Here is a 20,949-nt window from a genome sequence, read left to right on the forward strand (position 1 = left end):
TGATGACCGACGGACTAGGGTTAGAGCTGATGACTCACCCAGCCAGGTAGACAGTGGGAGCATTTCGCAAATCCTAGAGTGGGTTGTGGGATCAAATATCACTGGGGCAAATAACACATACTCCTGAGGTGCACCGAAAAATCGGTACGGTACGGTTCTGGCCTAATTACCTTCATCGTCCAGTACAGAATTTTATTCGGTCGGTGCAGATTTGGTTCGGTACAGCCTATAATAATTAATTATTTTTAATTCACTATCGTACTTATAAAGTAGCTTTTTTAGTCAAACACTAAAACTAATGAGACACTCCAAATTGCACAAAGGATGGATTTGGGGAGGAGTTGTCACAGAACGTAAACAGACAAGCAGACGCTATAAGCAAGAGTTGAGTTAAATGGGTTATTCTGTACAGTTAGGCCGGGAATATGACAAATATGTTAAATACGGTTGGCCAACTAAACTAGAATTGTGCAGTAGAAGTTGACCTTGGTTAGGTTGGGAGGTGTGTCTGGCTCACTGGCTGCTGTCTGTATCTGGAATGCTACGTCACACATTGCTACCAACAGAACAGGAACAGAGCCAACGTGATGACGTCGACTGTAGGTATATGCAGCCGCTGCCAACATGACATAACTAAATGTTTGAACAGTATGATCGTTTAATTACAGTATGATTCTTGTACAGTGACTAAAATATGAACTAATTCCACATTTGCTGAGAATTTTCATCTTTTCCCAGTAAGGATTTCTGGATTTAATTCATCCATTCATCTTTTATTATTTTCTTCAATTAGTTACTAGGTTTTTTTTTTACCTTTGAGGTTGTAGATGTTATTTAGATTTTAAAACGTTCAATATTTATTTTGTTACATTACGCAAAATTGTTTTACAAATAAATCCATGGTATAAACAGGCCCTGATAATAACAGGTCGATTCTTTTACAGTTCTGTTTATATTATTAGGGGCTGATTGAAACCTATTTCCATACAGTGTCGTCATCAAGCATTACTGTTTACATCACTAGAATAGCAAAAGATGCTTTACTAATGTACTGTACTATAATTATTTTAACAATAGTATCTTGCTATTATGCAGCAATCAATAACACTAGTTTTATAGACATAAAACAATTAACAATACAGTTTTAATGATTCTAGAGAGGCCCGAAAGATTTTAATACAAATTTAGTATGTTATAGTCCTTTTAACGGAAAGTAAATAAAAGAGACGTCTTATAACACTTAAAACATATATTAAAATTTAATATCACGTACAATGCTGATCAAGAAGTTATTTAGTTCTTTTAACTATAAACAAAATGGCATAACCCCAACTGCTGTAAAAATGACGGTTCAAAAGTTATAGTAATTTGATTTTCCTATTAAAAACTGAAAACAACAAAAAATCTGATATTTGAAAAAACAATTTGCCGACCAATAAAAAAATAGTATTTTAATGGTCCTTATAATTCTAAACTTAATGGTACAACCGCCATCGCTGTCAAAAGTACGGTTTAAAAGTTATTAAAACATTTGTGATTTTCTCCATAAAATATCATGGTTACCCATGATAAAGGTTGTTGACCAGCTAATGGTGGAAAGAATGTGTCGGATTGCTGATACCGTTTATTTAATCGGTTTTATGTTCTTTGTGGCAATTGTTAAGAAAACCTTGACTGACAATAATTGTACAATTGTTCCGATGGAAATAAGATTGCATAGACACATTTGTCATTCAAATTTTCATCAAATTCCAAATGTATGGAACTAATTTATGCTCACGTACTGTATATGCATAAATGTTATGTAATGAATACGATTCAAATGGTGAGGCATAATCACTTACGGCTGTTCGTAAACAGATACAATACCTTTACATAGTCGTTAACGATTGCAAACCGGCATGAAAAGATTAAAAAACAAGTTATAGTATACAATTAATTGTAAACTTCGTCTTATCTGCTAGACAGCCTAACCTATTAAAATTGTTCAGTTACGAAACAAATTTTCTTAAGAGGAAACTTTTCCCACCTATCTTTTATGTAAAAGGTACGATTGTCAACAATTGAATGACGTAATTCACTCTACGATATAACATCATCTTCGTGTTATCAGTTGGTACAACTGAGACAGCTTCCCAGACAGCTGTTCAGAGCCATTACAATAGTTGGTGCGCCAGGGTTTACGTCTATTTCAGTTTACGAGATGGTGAGAGAAAGAAGAATCATTAAACGTGACGTCACTGCAATCAACAATAAATCGCAAGAGTAAGTGTTTGTAAAATAACTGAACTAAGATTTTTTTCCGTTTCTAAGATATTTTGGATTTTTCCATAATTTAATTGGAAAACACAATATGCTCACGAATGGTACCGTAGCCTACTATAATCCATAGTTTGGAATTAAAATACAATCAATGTACAATGCCGGTTACATTACTGCAAAAGCCTATTTTGTTTTGTGTTTTCCTCTGTTTTTAGAACAACACATTTTAAAAGCTGTAAACAAGCTATTCTTTGTATAAATTAATAATCAAATAAAAAAAAATATTTTCTTTGTATCCTTCTCGAATGACCATTGTAAATACAATTTTGATTTAATATTCCCAAGTGAAAACTACTTAAGCTTTTACGACAAAAATTAAATAAACAATAGACGAAAAGAACAATTAATTTCATTAAGATGTGTTTTTATAACTTGTATGTACAGTACTTGACTTAGGTTTTACTGGGCTTTAAGACTTTGATATACTGTATACTTTGAGTTAAATTTAGTATAACTTAAAACTTAAATCCATATTGCGACATTGATATTAGTTTTATTTGGCTTGAAATTACTGAAAATTACATTGTCTTGAAACAACTAGGGATTTGTATCATGATTTTTTTATATGATGGTAAAAATTAACATGACTTGTGAATTGTTACTTAATACTTGGAATTGTTTACCTATCTTTGCCCTCGAATTTGACATGATCAACTCTTCACTTAAGTTGGGAAATGGCGCTTGAGGATTTACTTTATTCAACATTTCGATTCCTTATTTCTTGATTGACATTGACATGGCTTTATTTATACCGATATATTTTTACACTAAATTTAAAAAGAAGAATTGTACACATACCAGAATACCCTACTAACGAAAATAGTTTTTTACTTAAATTTCATACATTCAAATAAAACAATAAAAATAATAATAAACCGTATGTGGGCATATTTTGTACATGGAGTCGCTGCAGGTAAAATGTGACACATACGTTTGAAGATTATGTAACCATATGCAGATTACCTTGAATTATTCTCTAACTAAACTAAATCAACAGCACTTAACACTGATAATGAGTTAGATAATTCATATTAAAAGGTTTCTTAAGAATCACATTGTGTTGTTTATGTTAGTATGGGTGCTCATGGTAATTTATAATACGATAATATTATTGTTCGTTTTCTCTACAGATATGTATGCAAAAACTGTTTTGTTTTATTTACTGAGAACTTGTACTACTATTTGACTTTGGCTTGTCTTGATTTTTTAAAATACAATTTCGATACACTCCTCCTAATACTTTTTTTTACTTTCCCATTTTCATACATTGAAAATAACATGTTTTAAATAACCTAGTATACTAAAATACACTGAAAATTTATTCTCATAGAGCACATCATTATTTCCAAACAAATGTGTGTAAATATTTAATCAGTGTACTTTCCTTCACTAGGTATGTTCCATATACATCAAACGGCGTATATTTATACGCGTATTTTAAACCGTGCTCGCTCTTCAAGCACTTGGTGTTATTTTCAGATGCATGAATCAGTACGTTTAGTTGCCAAATTTTAAATATCGTCCTTTCCGAGATCAGATGATCGGGCTATCAGCTGGATCGACTAGATTGCTGAATATTGCGCGCGGCGCTCCGGATTGGCGGGCGTTTTTGAGGTTATGTTCCACAGCAATCGATGTCGCGACCAGCGCAACACCTCTGCGCTTCTGTCAAATCGTTCCGCAGTGATCCCGTTTCAGGGATTTTTATACAACCATGGGATATTCTTACAATCACGGGAAATTGTGGTATCATCATTCGGGGAATTAATTGTTTGGCATTATAGTTTGCATTGATGTAAAATGCTAAATACCTGTGGGTTTTATTATGCTTCACTCTGATGCAATTTGACCACATTACGGTAGATATTTTAGCTTGAAACGGAAAATATAGTTAGAAATTATTTTTTTTAACGGTTGGTAATAACAAGTTTCTATATCGCCATTGTTTTGGCTGAACAATTAAAAAAAATGACAGTGGATCCCGTAAAAACAATTTTTGTTTGTAGAAACAACTTCAACACTAGAACTGTTGGTTGTGAACAATCCTCAAGAAGAGGTATTGTGTACCCAGTGTACGTACGTACGGGTAACGGTGGGATAGCCTAAAAAACGTTCTGGGATAAAAGGGATTTTCCAGTCTACCTGCGGGATATCTATTGCTGAGAGGAGGCGGCGCTTCTGTGGTTCTGTGTCAGTAGTCGAACTACCCTGACCGCGTTCGCGCGAGTTCCTCTACCCTCTTAGTTCCTCTTTAGTTAACATATCCTCGTGATGGCTGAGTTATCCTTGGTAACATCTTGGTCCAGGATATGTCTGGACAGAATCTCCTCCATGTTCCGACTCCCAGTTCCCCAACCCCCTTGCCCCAGAGGCTACCCGGTCCTTAAAGTGCGCGATGAAGGAGTTAGTGAGTTAGAGTACGGACCTTCCGAATGGTACATGAACTCAAATGCATATAGGTGAGTCAAATTTCAAAATGATTTAAAATAATATAAATTGCTTTTTCTCGGTTTTGTGTTTTGTAAATAATTATTATTATAGCTTTTGAGCATAGTTGACTTATGAATTTGTATTATTATAGGAAGAAATTGTAAGGAGTTTACCCAATAAGTCAATAGTTTAAGTGCCAGTGAGGAAAAGCTACAACATGTTATTGTATTCGACATAGAATAAGCTATTTTGATGTGACTTTTGTGGTTGAACTATTGAACCAATATATTTTATTGTATGGTAAAATCTAAATACTATACCCCCGCATATGTATGTATTTTATACTGCGCGACTTGCGTGTATTCTAAAGTTTATTAATTCAAACATTTGTGGTTGCTAATTTACGGTCTCATGACTTAATACTAGAGTGAGATGTATCTTACGAATTTCAATATTTTCAAAGTCCATGTCGTATTGTTCCAGCTTTGTCTAAAGATAAAATCTACTTTTTGCACAGATTGAAATTTATTGAAGCGCCATCAATGACTGGAAACCTTGTTTCTAAGCTATTGGCGATGATCATTGATAAATTTAAGTTTCCCAGCCGTATACAACACTGATTCAATGTCTTTTTTTTGTTATCTAAACTCCAGAACAATTTGATACACAAAGAATCTCTGGTTCCTGACCTGGATGATGCCTAGTTATTTAATTTAATTTACGGTTACACTATATTATTCCACTTGCTATTAATTAAATCCTTTATTTAAGAAAAACGTTTTTTAATCTCACTTGGATGGGATTTGCCTTCAAAACGTGATCGGAAATGGTTGCGGTATTTGTAAACAACATTTGTAAACATATCAGTGACAGCTAGAAAAAATAATCTTGATCCGAACCAACAGCTGTTCGTTATTTCATAGATAATTATGTGATAAAAATTGGACGAAAACTTGACAAAAATCGCACAAAACTGCATTTTTGAACGCCTGTAATTGTATATACAAAGTATTGAGGCCATATTTTAATGGCTAAAGACACTCTCGCCAATCCAGTGAATACATTAAAATGACTTGGATGTTGATAGGTACTCTCGTTTTCCTGAAGAAGATTGCGTAAAATGCCATCTTGAGTGTTACAGACAGACAGACAGAAATTTAGATGAGACTTGTTTCGGATTCTTTAATGTATAAAACGTAAAAATGACCTAAAAATTTATGATTCTGAGCAATGTACAGACAAAACTCTAATTTTATTTATATAGATAACCAATTTTGTTGTACAAACAACTATAGAACCCATGTTACGCTTTGAATATTATGGCATACGTAATTTGTCTACAAAAGTAAATATTTCACTATGTTTTATGAACTACTATTAATATATGTAATAATTGTGTAACAGTGTACGAGTACCTTTTTTGTTGGCTTTTGTAAATGTAAAAGAGTAATGTTTTTCAACTTTTAGTTTTGCTTATTGTATATTATTCTTGAATAACATAAAAAGATTAAAAGGTCACAACCAAGAAAGCCTCCGTCATGTTTGTGAATAAAGTGTTGTATTAAACTTAAAACTAAGACGATACTTCTATACAATACATAACATCATTATTGCAGTACACAAATAAATGTTAAGTTTAAATAAATGTTTTCCTGCCAGAAACAATAATTTGTCATTTGTTACAACGTGAAAAACATCTTTTGAAAAAGAAAATTTTTAAAGTTGCCAATGCTCCAACAAGAGAATTTAACTACCGTACCAATGATAATTATGTTTTGTTAACCATCATGCTGGTAAATTACCGTAAACTGCGATAGCAGATCACATTAAAAACTACTCTATGTGAATATAATCATGAGGTGTGGGTGTTATTTCATGTTTATTGCGCATATTTGTGTGTTTAAAATCAACTAAATCTTTTACGTGTCATTAATTAATTAATTTATTTTTTTATTATTTATCATCCAATTGGAATATAAAAAAATGACTTCGTGGCTTTGGTATTATGAAGTCTAAGTAGATTTCGAGCCTTTTGAGTTCAAATATGTTATGTAATTGTAATTTTAAAAACTCATCATCTTGCAACAATTTAACGAAATTGCTTCGCAATCTTAGTAGGGAACAAACTGTAAGGTTTATGACATACAACCTCCAATGACACGTTTCCTGATTCCTTTCACTGAAATTTTGTCCGCATTACCCACAATTACATTCGGCCTTGAGTCCGCTGGAAGTAATTTGTCTTGAAACGTCGTCAGAAAGAATTCAGCGCACTGACTCGCCTTAACGTGAATTCATCAAATGAGTTTAAAACTATCCACAAGCAATTTGAGATCTATAACCAAATTTTTCATAAAACTATTCAATAAGTTCTCGTCAAAATAAAGCTTATTTAGGTCCCAGACTTTTGTTGTGATGGATTCAAATTATATTTACACGGTGCAGACACAAAAGTGTGGATTTCAAGGCAAAGAAAAGTGAGTGATAAATTACACACTGGGTCCAGCAGTGTTACTGAACAGTTGTTTCAAGCAACTGAACAAAGAAGTTGCTGATATTCCAGGATCGAACTGGTAGCCTTAAGATTAGCGGTACTACACAAGCTCCAAAAAGCTACCCAGATATTATTCCTACACAAAGCGATGACCGAGATTATTTTATGTTGTATATTTGTAAAATCCTACTCCAGAATAACAATGAACCAGCAAGAGCAAGGTGTCTCTATGTTAATGTTTAGCAAATTAAATAGTTATAAAATGCACCAATGTTGTAATTGGTGATCTTTAATAGCATTTTTCAAACAAACGTGTCCAGAATTGTCACAGAAACAACGTGTTATACTGACTGTTGCTATCATTGCGATAGTGTAGCGGGAAACGGACGTTTCTGATACGGTGGTCACTGTACTATAATGTGTGGCAAAATCGCGATTTTGCGGGATTGCTCTCGCTGCAAACCACGTTTTTAAAGATAATCTAAACTAGCTAGAGAATGTTTTCAGTAATTACCTTCCTCAAAGAGCTTGAAAGCCTTATTTGACGTCATCCTGTAAAAACTGTAATTTCGTTTTACTATTAACAAGATAAGTTGAATATACATGGATTAAACATATTTAGTACTGTTCAGCAGTAAATTGCCGAAGCACAATATGTACTTTGATAATGTGAGGAGTAGTTAGACAAAATTAGGTTTAATATCAAACTTTGAAGCAAAACATAAACATACGGTAAACAAATACAAACATGTGATTAATGGAGTATACATTAAATTGCAAATATATGCCTACACCCATCGTACCCCACGAAAACAAGACGTGATTTTTAATTTTTCATTAATAAATAAAACGTAAAATTAATAAAGTTACACTTATCGCCCATGTTCGCGGCACTCACAAGGATGTTGGTATTGTTGATCTTCCATGCAATCGCCATACTCAATTATACGGGTTTTTATTTATGATGTGCGGTCTCAGGTCCGCCAATTGAGTGGAGCGAACATAATATCAAACAAATAACCCTAACACCCTGTAATACTTTCTGTATATTCTTTGATCAATTGCTTTCACCAGAACGTTTTTTCTCTGTACTGTATTTAGATCGTTTGTTAGTTTGCTAATAAGCATATCTATGATATTTGCTTTACATCTACGTTGTTACCTCGTAACCATCATAGCAACCTATAAGGCTAATGTTTAAAATTGAAAAATATTATGAATTTTTTTTATTTTACATGCAATATCAAATTGAAATTTGTTTGTAAAATAACTTGTTCACTGTTTGTCCAAATAACTATGGTAAGTTAGGCTTCAATATGTTCAGCCGTTATTGACTGATTCAATTACCAAGTTTTAAGGTCCGATCTCAAAGAGCTTGCGTTAAAAATTTGTGTGATTTTTACTTACATATGGCATTAAAGAAAGGTTGTTCTAATACTCGTCTTAATCAATTTATCATTTAAAATGCGATTCCTAATCATAATTATTTAAAGTGAAAATGTCGATAACTTGAGAATCTTATGTTGATTACAGTTCAAATTCATCGACGGATATAATTCTGCAGTTGCGCCAAATAAGCATGACGAAAACACCACTTCGCTTGCACGTTTCTGTTTCCCAACACATTCTAACACTATCAACACCGGTAACAACTGCGCTCGTTTCATCATAATCATATCAAACATGGTTGTGTATATTCAGTTGGAAAAGAACTCACGTGTTCGCACACAAGTCACGTGAAGTTCGTCGAAGATAACTCGTGTTTAACTGATTACAAGATTATAAACATTAGTAATCAATTTAATGCATCTAAAATATGCCATCTTTGTTAGAAGAAATGTTTAATGTGTGATATGATTTTAAATTATTCAAATTTTTACATAGATTTTTACATTTCGGTTGCGTCTGTTTTCGTACTTAACTATTTAAAATAATGAATTTAAATAATTTTAAAACTAATATGTAAGGCCAAATAAACTTTAAAAGTTTATTTTTTTTGTATTTTCCTTGAGTGTCATATACTCGTACAAAGCCCAGTCCGAGGTACGACTACAATAGAACCAGCGCAGACTATGCAGATCTTTGCACGCCCAAGTGTCATTAATTCACTAAATTGAATCGCAAATGTCATCGTGAATCGCAAAGATACAAACCAGTGAATATATTACATTCTGCTACTCAGTATTCATTGTTAGGTGCGTTCAGTAGACAGACAGTCAAACGTATAGACAGGCAGACGGAAGGAAAGCGAGGCCTTCCATTGGTTGATGAACTTCCGCGGTTAACCAACCAGAGACCTTCAAAGTATAATACTAACTGTAATAAATACCATTGTTGGAAGGTGTTACGAACATGAGATGATTATGGCCTAGGCACCCGCCTATATACCCATATTGCAAAATGTAACCTCAAGAATATAAGAATTCTCTAAATAATAAGTATTTACGAGAACCTAACACATCAAGATACCTGAAATATAAAGTTTTTTGTGTAAATATAAGGCAAAATTAAGGGTTACCCGGCTAACTTTGCCTTATTTTTACACAACAAAACTTTATATTTCAGTTAATTTTTGTTCGATCTTTTTGATCTTGGAATTTGATAGGAAATTGAAAATGCAAAAAAAGTATTCATGAAATTTTTTCATAGAATTAGCCGTTTTTTAGTTATTTAAGTTATAAAAATTCATGCGGCCGCCATTTTGAAATTTACAATTGGAACTACTTTATTATTTTTTTCTATTATAGGTCTTGTGTATGTTAACATGGTTACAAAATTTCATAATCATCGAACGAAAAACTTCACAGATAAAAATATTTTTGCATAAAAAACAAAATGGCCGATAACTGGGTAAATATGCATTTGCGGACATACCTACACATAAACTTTTTTCTTTCTTTTAGTATGAGGATTCATTTCCCAAAGTTCTGAAACGTTTTTTATGGACACTCTGTATAAAAATGGCATTAATAAATTGATACTAATTGTAGTGAACTTCAGGTTACTTCAGGATCGACACCTTCTTGGATATACGTTCTTCTCAGTAACTAATTAATTTTAAATAATCTGTTTGGGTTATCCACCGTCAAAGTAATAGTTTTGAATTAGGACTTTATATCTAGTAATGTAGTGTAAATAGATGTACCGGTATGATTATTACTATAACGACTATATCTATCTAACCTTATATTACCTTACTTTAGGTAGGCAACGACGAAGAGGTAGTAATTGGAAGAGATTATGTGAAATGCTTAATATTTTTTTGGCAATATCTACTTGCTATTCTCATTCTCAAAATGAGCTCGTTTGTAAGTATTGTGCAATATGTACTTTTGTCACAGAAGCATCTGTAGTTCTTTGGGTAAACTCCATCCATGAAATTAACTAAGTATAAAAAACTATGCAAACGAGTCATTACTAAGCTAACCTAGCTATCGCAGTAGGTATAAAATAAATATTATCTAGTACAATAAAATTTGTTAAACCGTAAAAGTATTTAAGTAGGTTCAAAGTTTGATGATCGTGCTGAATGAAAGCACTGCGATATTGTGCTCTAAATGCTGACAGATTGTGTTTTGTCGACACCTTGTCAAAGCGCACGTGCTTGCTCAGGAAATTCTCATCGCTTGAAGTCCCTGCATTATGTAATAAGCTTTATATTACGAGACTTAGACATAACAACTATGTCACGTTCATATTACGAAGTAGGTATCTTCGACATAACAATATAATGGGAACGCTTATTTCAACTGTTTAAATTTAAATTACTTAAAGTTCTTTAAAAATTCGCGATTCTTAACCACAACGCGAACAAAATTAAATCGCCAAAGATAAAGAAAACGTTTAATTCTTTCAAATCAGCTGGTTTTATTGATGAAAGTGGCTAATATTATACAGGGTGGAACGAAGTTAGTGTTAAACAATTTTATCTGTTAAACTACTAAGTATTGGTGACAAAATGGCACCAATTTAAGTTTCCATACCCTCCTCACAGGTAGGGAATAACGGACAATTTAAGATTTTTTTTTAAATATTTGTATTTGCTTACATAAAATGGCCATAAGTGCACCAAAAATTGTTTTTATTCCAAATCCATTGTCATTTTTAGAATCCTCGTTAAATTTCCAGTATTAATAGTACAAATTCATTGGGATGAAACATCTGTATAAGCCCTTATTTGGCAATGGAAGTTTGAATTTGTGATTTTTTAGAAAAAAGTAATAACTTTTTCCAAAGTTTTTCTATACTACACTGGACTCTTAGAGAGTGTCAATTATTACTAAAAACTTTGGCAGTTAATATCCTTTAAAATGATGTATAAACATCTACTGTTCGCTTGATTTGTCGTTCTCAAATTTAATAGTTTTTCTTTAAAAACACGGAACGGCTAATGTTTAATTTCCTGTAAAAAAAAACATGTATTGGCTTCAATGATATGGCAGCAGCTGCTTTAAAAATCATGTTTAAATGGGTAATATTGCAATTTTCAGAATTTTTTGTAAAATTCCTAATATATTGAAGAATTGTTAGGATTAAAACCTTATGAACCTATGTTTTGTGATGTATCTTCATTTAGGGTTTTTTTTCTTTTTTACTAGCATAACTTAAATAACGTTTACGGTGTTAGTTCTATGGTACATTCAACCGATGTGCGAGATTGAATTAATGCAAAATACACAACTTGAACAATGATAACAATGATAAAGATGGGTTATATGGTGTGATTTGCTGGCATGCCAGGTCGCCAGACCTCTAGTCCACTGGACTTGTTTTGTGCGGCTATGTGGAGTACTTGGTCTCCTCATCTTTAGTGGAAGATAATAAAGAAATTTAAAACTGGATAATGAATGCAGATGTTCTAGTCAGAGGAACGTTGTATTTTAATGTTACTGTTGGTGCCACTTGCAAAAAAACTTGGCTGTATATCAGCGAAAATAAAGGAGATTTTGAAAAAAAAAATAAAACTCAAGTACTGTAGTTGGCATCAAATAGAAGGCAACTATTAAAACGTTAAGGAAGTAAGGAACAGTTATTTAAGTTTCGAATATTGTGTGTTTTAGAATTAACTTTTATTTTTTGTGTAAATAAGTTAAACTACGTATTTCTGAGGTTTTAACAATTATTTTAGTAAAGAAATATATCACTTGGCTGATTTTCATTAGCATGTGTCTAAGCACTACAATCTAATTGCTATTCTTTACTTAGGTTAATTTTGGGTTTTTGGTAAACATATTGACAACATTGTAAAGTGTAGTATCTACATAATTTTAGAGGTTACTCCATTGGAAGTATTTGCTTATGTTTAGAAAATAATCTTAAGTTAAAAGTACCATGTGTTACTTTAAACAATATTCATTGTATTCAAAAAATTAAAATAAATACAAGTTTAACATGTTTTCACAAAACCTACGTTTATATGGATGTCAATCCTAATAGATCTTTAATATTCTTATAATAAATCTCACAAGGATTCTAAAAATTACAATAAACCCTATTCAAATATAATTGTTATTGCAGCTATTGCCATATTATTTAAGCAAATACATGTTATTTTAAAGGGAGGCGATTTTGGCCATTCCGTGTTTTTCAAGAGAAACTCTTAAATTTGAGAACGACAAATCAAACGAACAGTAGATGTTTATACATCATTTTAAAGGTTATTAACTACAGAAGTTTTTAGTAATATTTGACACTCTCTAGAGTCCAATGTAGTATAGAAAAACTTTAGAAAAAGTTATTACTTTTTTCTAAAAAATCACAAATTCAAACTTCCATTGTTTCATCCCAACGAATTTGTACTATTAATATTGGAAATTTAACGAGGATTCTGAAAATGACAATGGATTTTGAATAAAAACAATTTTTAGTGCACTTATGGCCATTTTATGTAAGCAAATACAAATATTAAAAAAAATCTTAAATTGTCCGTTATTTCCCTACCTGTGAGGGTATGGAAACTTAAATTGGTGCCATTTTGTCACCAATACTTAGTAGTTTAACAGATAAAATGTTTTAACACTAACTTCGTTCCACCCTGTATAGCTCAATACTGACTACGAACTACTAATAATTTTTGCAATTTCCATTGTAACATTTGTATTTAGTTTCTTTAACTAAATTATATTTTATCAACCATTTTTTTATAGATATGTTTGTATTATAAAGCTGTTTACAGTTTATACATCAGTTTTCACTCCGTTATACATATATAACGATCTTTTTTATTTGATTTGATATGATCGCGTGTGAATAATAGTCTACATGCATTCAATTAAGTAGTAAACTGAATTAGGTTTCAAATTGTAGTACAGTATGTTTTATTACTTGATATCATCTATCGTCTCTTTGTGGTTTGCCAATTCACTGTGCAAATGCGGTAAAAAAACCCTAAAAACTGATTTTGCAAAATATTCATAAATTCATTGAAAGTGAAATGAATGTGAGCAGGTCAGTGAGTAGAAAGGTAGAGCGCACAAGAGACATTTTATGTGGCGCCTGCAACTAAGAAATAGGCCACTGGCGAGCCTCTGCTGTGTGAAAACAGTATCGACCGAGCAGCAGGCGCTACACGGAATACCGCACGGGAACTCGCCAACCTATACACTACACATTCAATCTATATGGACCAGTTGCAGCCAATTTATTTTAATAGAATTTTATTGAATGGGCATAGAGAATGTCATTTTCTAATTTCGATTACTTCACTTAAGTTAATGCGATGGATAAAACAATACATTGTCCTTTTTTGGTTAGATAGTTAGCATAAATCAGTTATACCAGCGCACTCTGGGCTCAATTCAACTGATTGCATTTTTATTGTAAAACTAGCCGCAGCCTAAACATGGAAAAGAAATGTGAGTTATAGTTCTTTTAAGCCGGGTTGAATTCTTAATTTTCCTAGTATTTAAATTTCAGTGATACAACGCATGAGTTCTATACACCATTATACAGTATAGTATCTCAAATGTATACCATAAGTTAACGTTTAGTGTAAAATAAATACATTTAAATAACTTTCCAGTAACAATAATGGCTAATTGTTGGTCTGTTGCATACATAATATCACTAACACCACTTGCAGTAAGGGAAATGCTAACCTAAACCAAACGAACTTATCTAAATACTATATAGTACATTATACATCGCTTAAAGGGGCCCTATGTTGAGTAAGAGGAACATTTATGATAACACAGTTGCTAGTTTTCAAATGTCTGTACTTCATTTTTATGTACTAGATACTTTGTTTACAAAATATACCTCTAGCAGGAATAAAAAATAACACTACCTTAAATATACATAGGAATTCTATTCCCGTGCACAGAGATGAAATAAGCCCGTTTGAGAGTGTAAAATAACTTAATCCAATTGAGCTTCCGATAGTTTACTTGTATAAAATGCGTCTTTCTTTCTCGTTGCCCAAACTATACCATTTCCTTATCCTCATACGCTAAGTAAAATAAAATACGAAGAAAAAACAGAATTTCAGTGGTGGTAAATTTGACTAATGATACAATAGTCAATGATAACACGGTATGTTTTATGTATGGAGGTACAATTAGTACTTAGTAGTAATTTCAGCACACTCTATGAGACGATAGTTCAACTCCGTTACCTTTTAGCATCGATCTCTAAAAAAAACCTCCTACAGCTGACTAATACTAATCTAATACCAACTTCATTACCCCAAGTTAATAACAAAAATCAAACCAATAACATGTCAACTGCCGTGTTTGCAAACAAATATAAACACTAACCTACAAACATAAATGGTTTCATCTTGTAAAATGTTCGCATAGTAAGTGCAACTCTTTTACATCCAATTAGTTATCGCATGAAAGGGGTTAGTGGTAACTTGTTGTCCAAAATAAGAAGAACATTAGGTCAAGTGAGCGAAACGAGTCTGCCCAGTCGAAATGAAAATCCGCCTGAAATATCGCCTAGAACACCCGATACAGGAACACACAGTGATATATCAAAGCTTGATAAGAGATTTCTGCATAACCCCTATGAGGTGTTGCCTGGTACCAGACGAAACGCGGGTGCGAGCGATAGCACTGCGCCTAGTGAAGGCGTTTTGCGAAGTGACGATGGAGCGGTGCCCCAAGTCAGTGGACTAGGGAGGATTTGCACAGAAGACGTGCAAGAGATATTGTTCAAAGTGTTACTTGGTGTGTGTATAGCCCTAGTCGTCATTTGCCTTGGTGTGATAGCGCTCATGATCTACTGGGCGTATATGAGAAGCAAGATGTAAGTAGAATTTTGACTAGCGCAAGAGATAGTAGGCACTAGCTCTGTATACTTCTTTCTCATAAGTCCTAAGGTACAAGTTGTAGTACAAGGTGTAGAGTTGATCTGTTAAGCAGCTGGAAATATAAGTAAGGGTACATTAAAATGCCCTTAACATATTTACAGCGTCTGAGACCTATTGCTACATTGGAGGTTTAAATGATATTCGTAATCCAATCTTAGATTGATTTACATTTGTAGGGTTTCACAAGATTTACAAATCACAGCGGGCTTGGTGATCTTGAAAAAATAAAATACTTGCCAATATCAAGGTATCACTGAAGGCTTTTAACTTATTTATTGTTGAGAAAAGAGTATACAAGTAATTTTATTCTGTTCTAAAATATATATACCTAACATAATTTAAGATAGTTGTCGGGGTGGACCGAGTCATATTACGAGCAACTGTGGCTGACGTTTCGTAATCCTATACAAAATCCTATATGCCTATCTTCAGAGTAGTAATGGGGCACTTTTTCCGTGAAGATATTCTATACGTCATTTTCTCTATCAAAGATTTACCTTAAAAAAGGATAAGAATGATTAGATATTATTAGACTATCTCCAGTGTAATGGGATACCATATTATACGCTACCTAATCGAATAAATTTATCAAGCAGATTTGTTGCAATGGCTCAAACATATTTTAGTCGTATTAATTATACTGACATATATCAATAGCATCATTTGTTCATATTCATTCTGTATATAGGACTGCTTTAAATTTAGATTTCTCGAAACTTTCAGTTCAGCTTGAACGAATGCTGATACGACAGACAGAGAGGGTTAACCTCTCCTCTATTGCTATTTCCTGTGAGGTTCTCAACTTCGTAAAAGCTTCTTATATCACGTCGGTTCTAAATAGATATTGGTTAAATTTTGTTTTTAGATCTGTTTGATTGTTGTAGTTTTTTTTTTTTTTTTTTTTTTTTTTTTTTAGAAATTGTCTTGATCATGATTCGAATAAATAATTGTGCCTTACAACAGCGTTCTGACGCATAACTTGGGAATTTTGGACTCTTAAAAGTAATGGGTGATGCCATTGTGCCAGGGGTCTACATATACAATACTTTTATGTTATTAGTGTGTACGCCATTTGCATTTTTAACGCTTTTTGTAAGGAAACGGACAAAACCCTGCCTTGTAACTGTCTAACGTTGACCTTATTGTTCGATAGCATCATTAATTGATAGCTCAACATCACAAAATATTAATACTACATTCTCCTGCCTACAGTATTTCATATAGCGATTTAGGGCTGGAGTGCAATTTTATGTGTAAAAATAAATAATAATTTAAGGTTGGGAAACGTTAAAGCTTACTAAGGGCATAGAGTTGTAAGAGAAATCGTTAGAGACGTACACAATATTATTTTTAAACCCAGTTTAAATCAGATTGTATTTGGTTTAGCCATGTTTGTTTAGCCTAAATACTACTTTGATATTACGACATGGTGATTGTCAATGCTAATTAAATAAATTCTTGACATGCAGCGGTTTGAACAGTTGTGCTAATAGCGTTACCTAATTTTACTTTTCATTCTATCGTTATGTTTTAAGCGAGATTATTGTAAGTAGGATAGTTCTAACATTTAATTTATGCTCCTGCCAATAAGTTGTACAGTAGTAAGTTGGCGACTTTTTGTGATTTTTTAATTTCTAAACTGGTTACTTGAAGACATGGTAAATTAGTTAAAGACAAAGTAAATGATTATGCTATTTAAATGACGAGAAACTTAATAAAGTATTTATAACTGAAAATTATAAACTCCAACAAAACGATGTATTACCTTGCATCTGAAAATATACCAAGCGTGTCCCAAACTTCGCGGTTCAATAGCTTGATTTCAGATCTCAGAAAATTTTAGGTATGTCGTGTCTATGCGGGAAAATATAGGCATCTGTTTTTGTGAACGCCGATTTATAAAAGTACCCTAAAATGCACAAAATTCGGGGTCTCCATCTACCAGATAACCGTTACCAATGCTGTTGCTCACGCTATATCAAAGCTAACAAGACCAAATATCACCCTCACTTTGTTTATCAACTAATCGACCTTAGATTCGCTGCGCAAGAAAACACAATCAATCTCAATTCGCGAGCTGGGGTATGACCTAGGTCGGCAGCCGCGGATGTCCTGATTACCCAGTGTCCTGTGTCAGAGTGTGGTCGGTCGTGGTCCTGGGATGGACCATGAGGCACGCGACGCAGCGGTCGCCTGGGAGTATGACGAGCCTCCGGTAGTTCTGGACGACGGACGGTAAGTCGCGAGAGAATTCCAAGTGAAAATACGCATGACTTTGAATGGGGGGCAATATTGAATTCGGAAATAGGGTTGCTCGCTTAAGAAACGTATATTTGTATAGCCGTAAGCCTAGACTGCAACCTGAATATATGGTGACTAAGAACCACTGGGTGACGATTGTGTTGCCAATGTCTTTAGAAATCGTACTTCTCGGACCGATGCTACTGACTTTTATATTCCACTGAGTGTACGTTAAAATTAATATCGACCAACGATGATAATACGATAATAAGGCGATACCGATACCTTAAAAACGACTAAAGGTAGTTCTGCAGATATTTTATGGTAGAATAATAGTAAACGCATACACTGGGTATTATCGATCTCAGTTGAAAACAGGCAGATGTTAAATAGGATTTTTGCATTGAAATGTAAACTTATTGGGCTGAAGAATGTAGTTTTTTCTTTAAATTAGAAATGACGATTGGTCAGAAAAATATACTTAACAAAATTTCAAAACATAGATTAAACATTTGGTCCTAAAAATGAAATAGTTTTTCGAAACACTCGTATTCATTCTGCACTACATTTTTAGTGGTGAAACTCAAACAAAAAAAAAACAGGAAAAATGATGAAACTGTAGAAACCACGTAAAAACTAACAGTCGAAAAGTAACATGAACTATAGTTTTAGGGTTGGTATTTCACTGACTATATTCAATACAATTCCGTAAAATCAACTAGAATTTTAAGCAATAATTCATTTTTCATCATCCGTAAAACATATTTACATTCTGTATTAGTTCACTGATTTATAATATGCCTTACACTTAATTGCCTTATAATATGTTTATAAGATCGTGATTAACAATGTAACCTAGTGCATGGCCTAGTGTATGTTTTTTATATGGTATTTGATTGAGCACTATTGAATTGATTGACTGAAGCATTTGCATTTTGGGGAAAAAATCATTCACAGTAAATAAATTGCTTTCGTTGTGACGTTTTATTTTTAAGAATAAATACCATTTCCAGAACTGTTTTTAAACTCTGATATGAATATGTATGTTTTAACCCCCTCTTTGTTGCGTGCGTTTTATTAGTTTAACTACAGTATAGATGAATATTATCATTAATTGACTATACACCAATAATTTACTATTTGTTGTCATTTTATTTTGTATTAGTTACTGTGTGTATAACATTAAATTAATAATAATATTAAAGTGTATAGATTATTTCATCCAACAATCGTGGATGCAGCATTTCGTATCGCATGGGAAAAATTAACCTATATTCATTTTCCTAATTATTTATTGATACGATACGCCGATAATCGGGAGTGGCGGGAGTCAGGTCACTATCTTCATTGAGCAACTCAGTGGTCAGTGAAGCTGCTTCCTAGATCAGCATGTGCGTATGTGGGGTATTTCGATATTTCTGTGCGAACTACGTCACCGTCACAGCAACTGATCAGTTGTTTAGAACCAGTGTTACCACCCGGAGGCTGTCTGCGACAGAAATATCCCGGTTTTCCCGCGTGTAGGAATTTTTAATCACGACTGACGTCACCATCTCAATCCCCAGTGTTGCCACCCGCGCTGCGTCTCCACGGTTTTACCACGTGTGGTAGCCGCGTTTCCCGCTGTGCGTGAGATTTTTCGGCGCGTATGACGTCAGCAACAGCTGATCACCAGTGTTGCCAACCACCTGCGCCTCTGTGATGGTTGTGCGCTCCTGTTCGTTCGTGTTCCGAGTCGTCAAAAATGTCGCAGTTATTCAACAAAGGCGGTATTACAGGTATTGCCTCACGTTTTCTGTTTATGTTTCTTTTCACGCCGTTTGTTCGGCGTTTTAGATCGTGTTTCTGTTAGAGTTTTTACTGCCTTTCTATTCTCCCCACGTTACGTCACAGCTTCCACATCGATTTCGCCAGACATCTTCCGAGTTTGTTTACTTCCTCCAGCTGTTAGAAAACTTTTATAAATGTTTATCGTGTTCATCATGGAGATAGGTTGTCTCAGTTTGTTTATTTGTAGTACCGTTCGGTCACATATTTATTTTCTATACAATCATTTTAGACGATGATATACAATGCTTATAGGCTAAGACTTTTTATCGCTTTTAAAATACATCTTAAGTTTGAATAAATTAATAAAAATTCATCTATATGAGGACTATTTTAATCTTACCTCCTTCTAGATACATGCATTAATACAACTTAACAACGCACGTTTCGGCATTATTGGTGACAATATATTTATATTTTACCCTTTAGTTGCTAAAATGTTTGGTCGTTTTGACAACAATAATGCTCAGTTGTGTGTGCTTGATAATCTCTTTTTGACGCAACAAGTTGACCTGAGTAGCTTATGGTTTACGGGCTCTCCAATATACTGCACAACAATGGGACATTGATTTAGCAAAAGCGTTAATGAGTTAGTTTTCAATCAGTTCCTAAAATAAACTACGTAGTCCTTTGAACGTCACTCCTTCTACCTTGACTTTACCTAATAAATTACAAGTTATTACGGAATTGCAGTGCACATTTGATTACGCACATATTTGAATCCATTCTACTAGTATTTTCATTTTTTAAATACATTTAAAGAATCTGCATGTGTTTATCTTAGATCTATTCCCAGTGCTAAATCACTATTTACTGTCGAGTAAATCAGCTGTAGAAGTTACCATTATTACAATCAGCTGATTGCTTTACATTATTGTTCCAAGGCTATTCTTATCATTCACGTGGTGTTTCACGTGCGTTGTCTCTTTCTTTTCCACGTTCGATTGATACAGTGAATGTTCGGAGAATGTAAGAAAAATTGGAAATTTGCATTTTACGTTTATTAGGTATGTTAAAGTTACTATCGTATTCTAAAACAATTAGAAGTATAGTTAGGCTACAAACTTGTTCATTGAAGAAGATTTTGATCGGTTCTTGTGTAACTTAACATTTATTGTGTTTAAATTTATAATTACCATATGTTTCGACATGTTTGCGCATATGTTCATATGAGCAATGTGTGCTGACATAGTTTACTCATTGTTAAAATATTGACGAGTATTCTGGAGAAGGGTACACTAACATGGTACTGTTTTCTTGTAATAACATGGTACGTTCAAAATAATCAAGAGTACCGAATAACCTAAAGGGTAAACTATTTTGA

General features: G+C 33.3%; 1 protein-coding gene across 8 annotated transcripts in view; it reads left to right on the forward strand.

Annotated features, from left to right (window-relative positions):
- The first annotated feature begins 2,145 nt into the window (after positions 1-2,145).
- Positions 2,146-20,949, forward strand: part of LOC128999902 (trehalase-like) — a 51,360-nt gene continuing 32,556 nt past the window's right edge. The window contains exon 1 of one of the 8 annotated variants that reach the window (XM_054426671.1): positions 2,146-2,265. In XM_054426671.1, the coding sequence (XP_054282646.1) occupies positions 2,204-2,265 (62 nt within the window). In that variant the 5' untranslated portion in view covers positions 2,146-2,203. Of the gene's footprint in view, positions 2,266-4,550; positions 4,782-15,446; positions 15,494-17,691; positions 17,793-19,479; positions 19,577-20,591; positions 20,633-20,949 lie in introns of those variants that run through there. The other 7 variants (XM_054426667.1, XM_054426661.1, XM_054426660.1 and 4 more) reach the window with 7 other exon arrangements.

The sequence above is a fragment of the Macrosteles quadrilineatus genome, unplaced genomic scaffold (genome assembly GCF_028750875.1).
Source record: "Macrosteles quadrilineatus isolate MER2022 unplaced genomic scaffold, UCM_ALF_1.0 Scaffold_8__2_contigs__length_117827958, whole genome shotgun sequence".
Lineage (NCBI taxonomy): Eukaryota > Metazoa > Arthropoda > Insecta > Hemiptera > Cicadellidae > Macrosteles > Macrosteles quadrilineatus.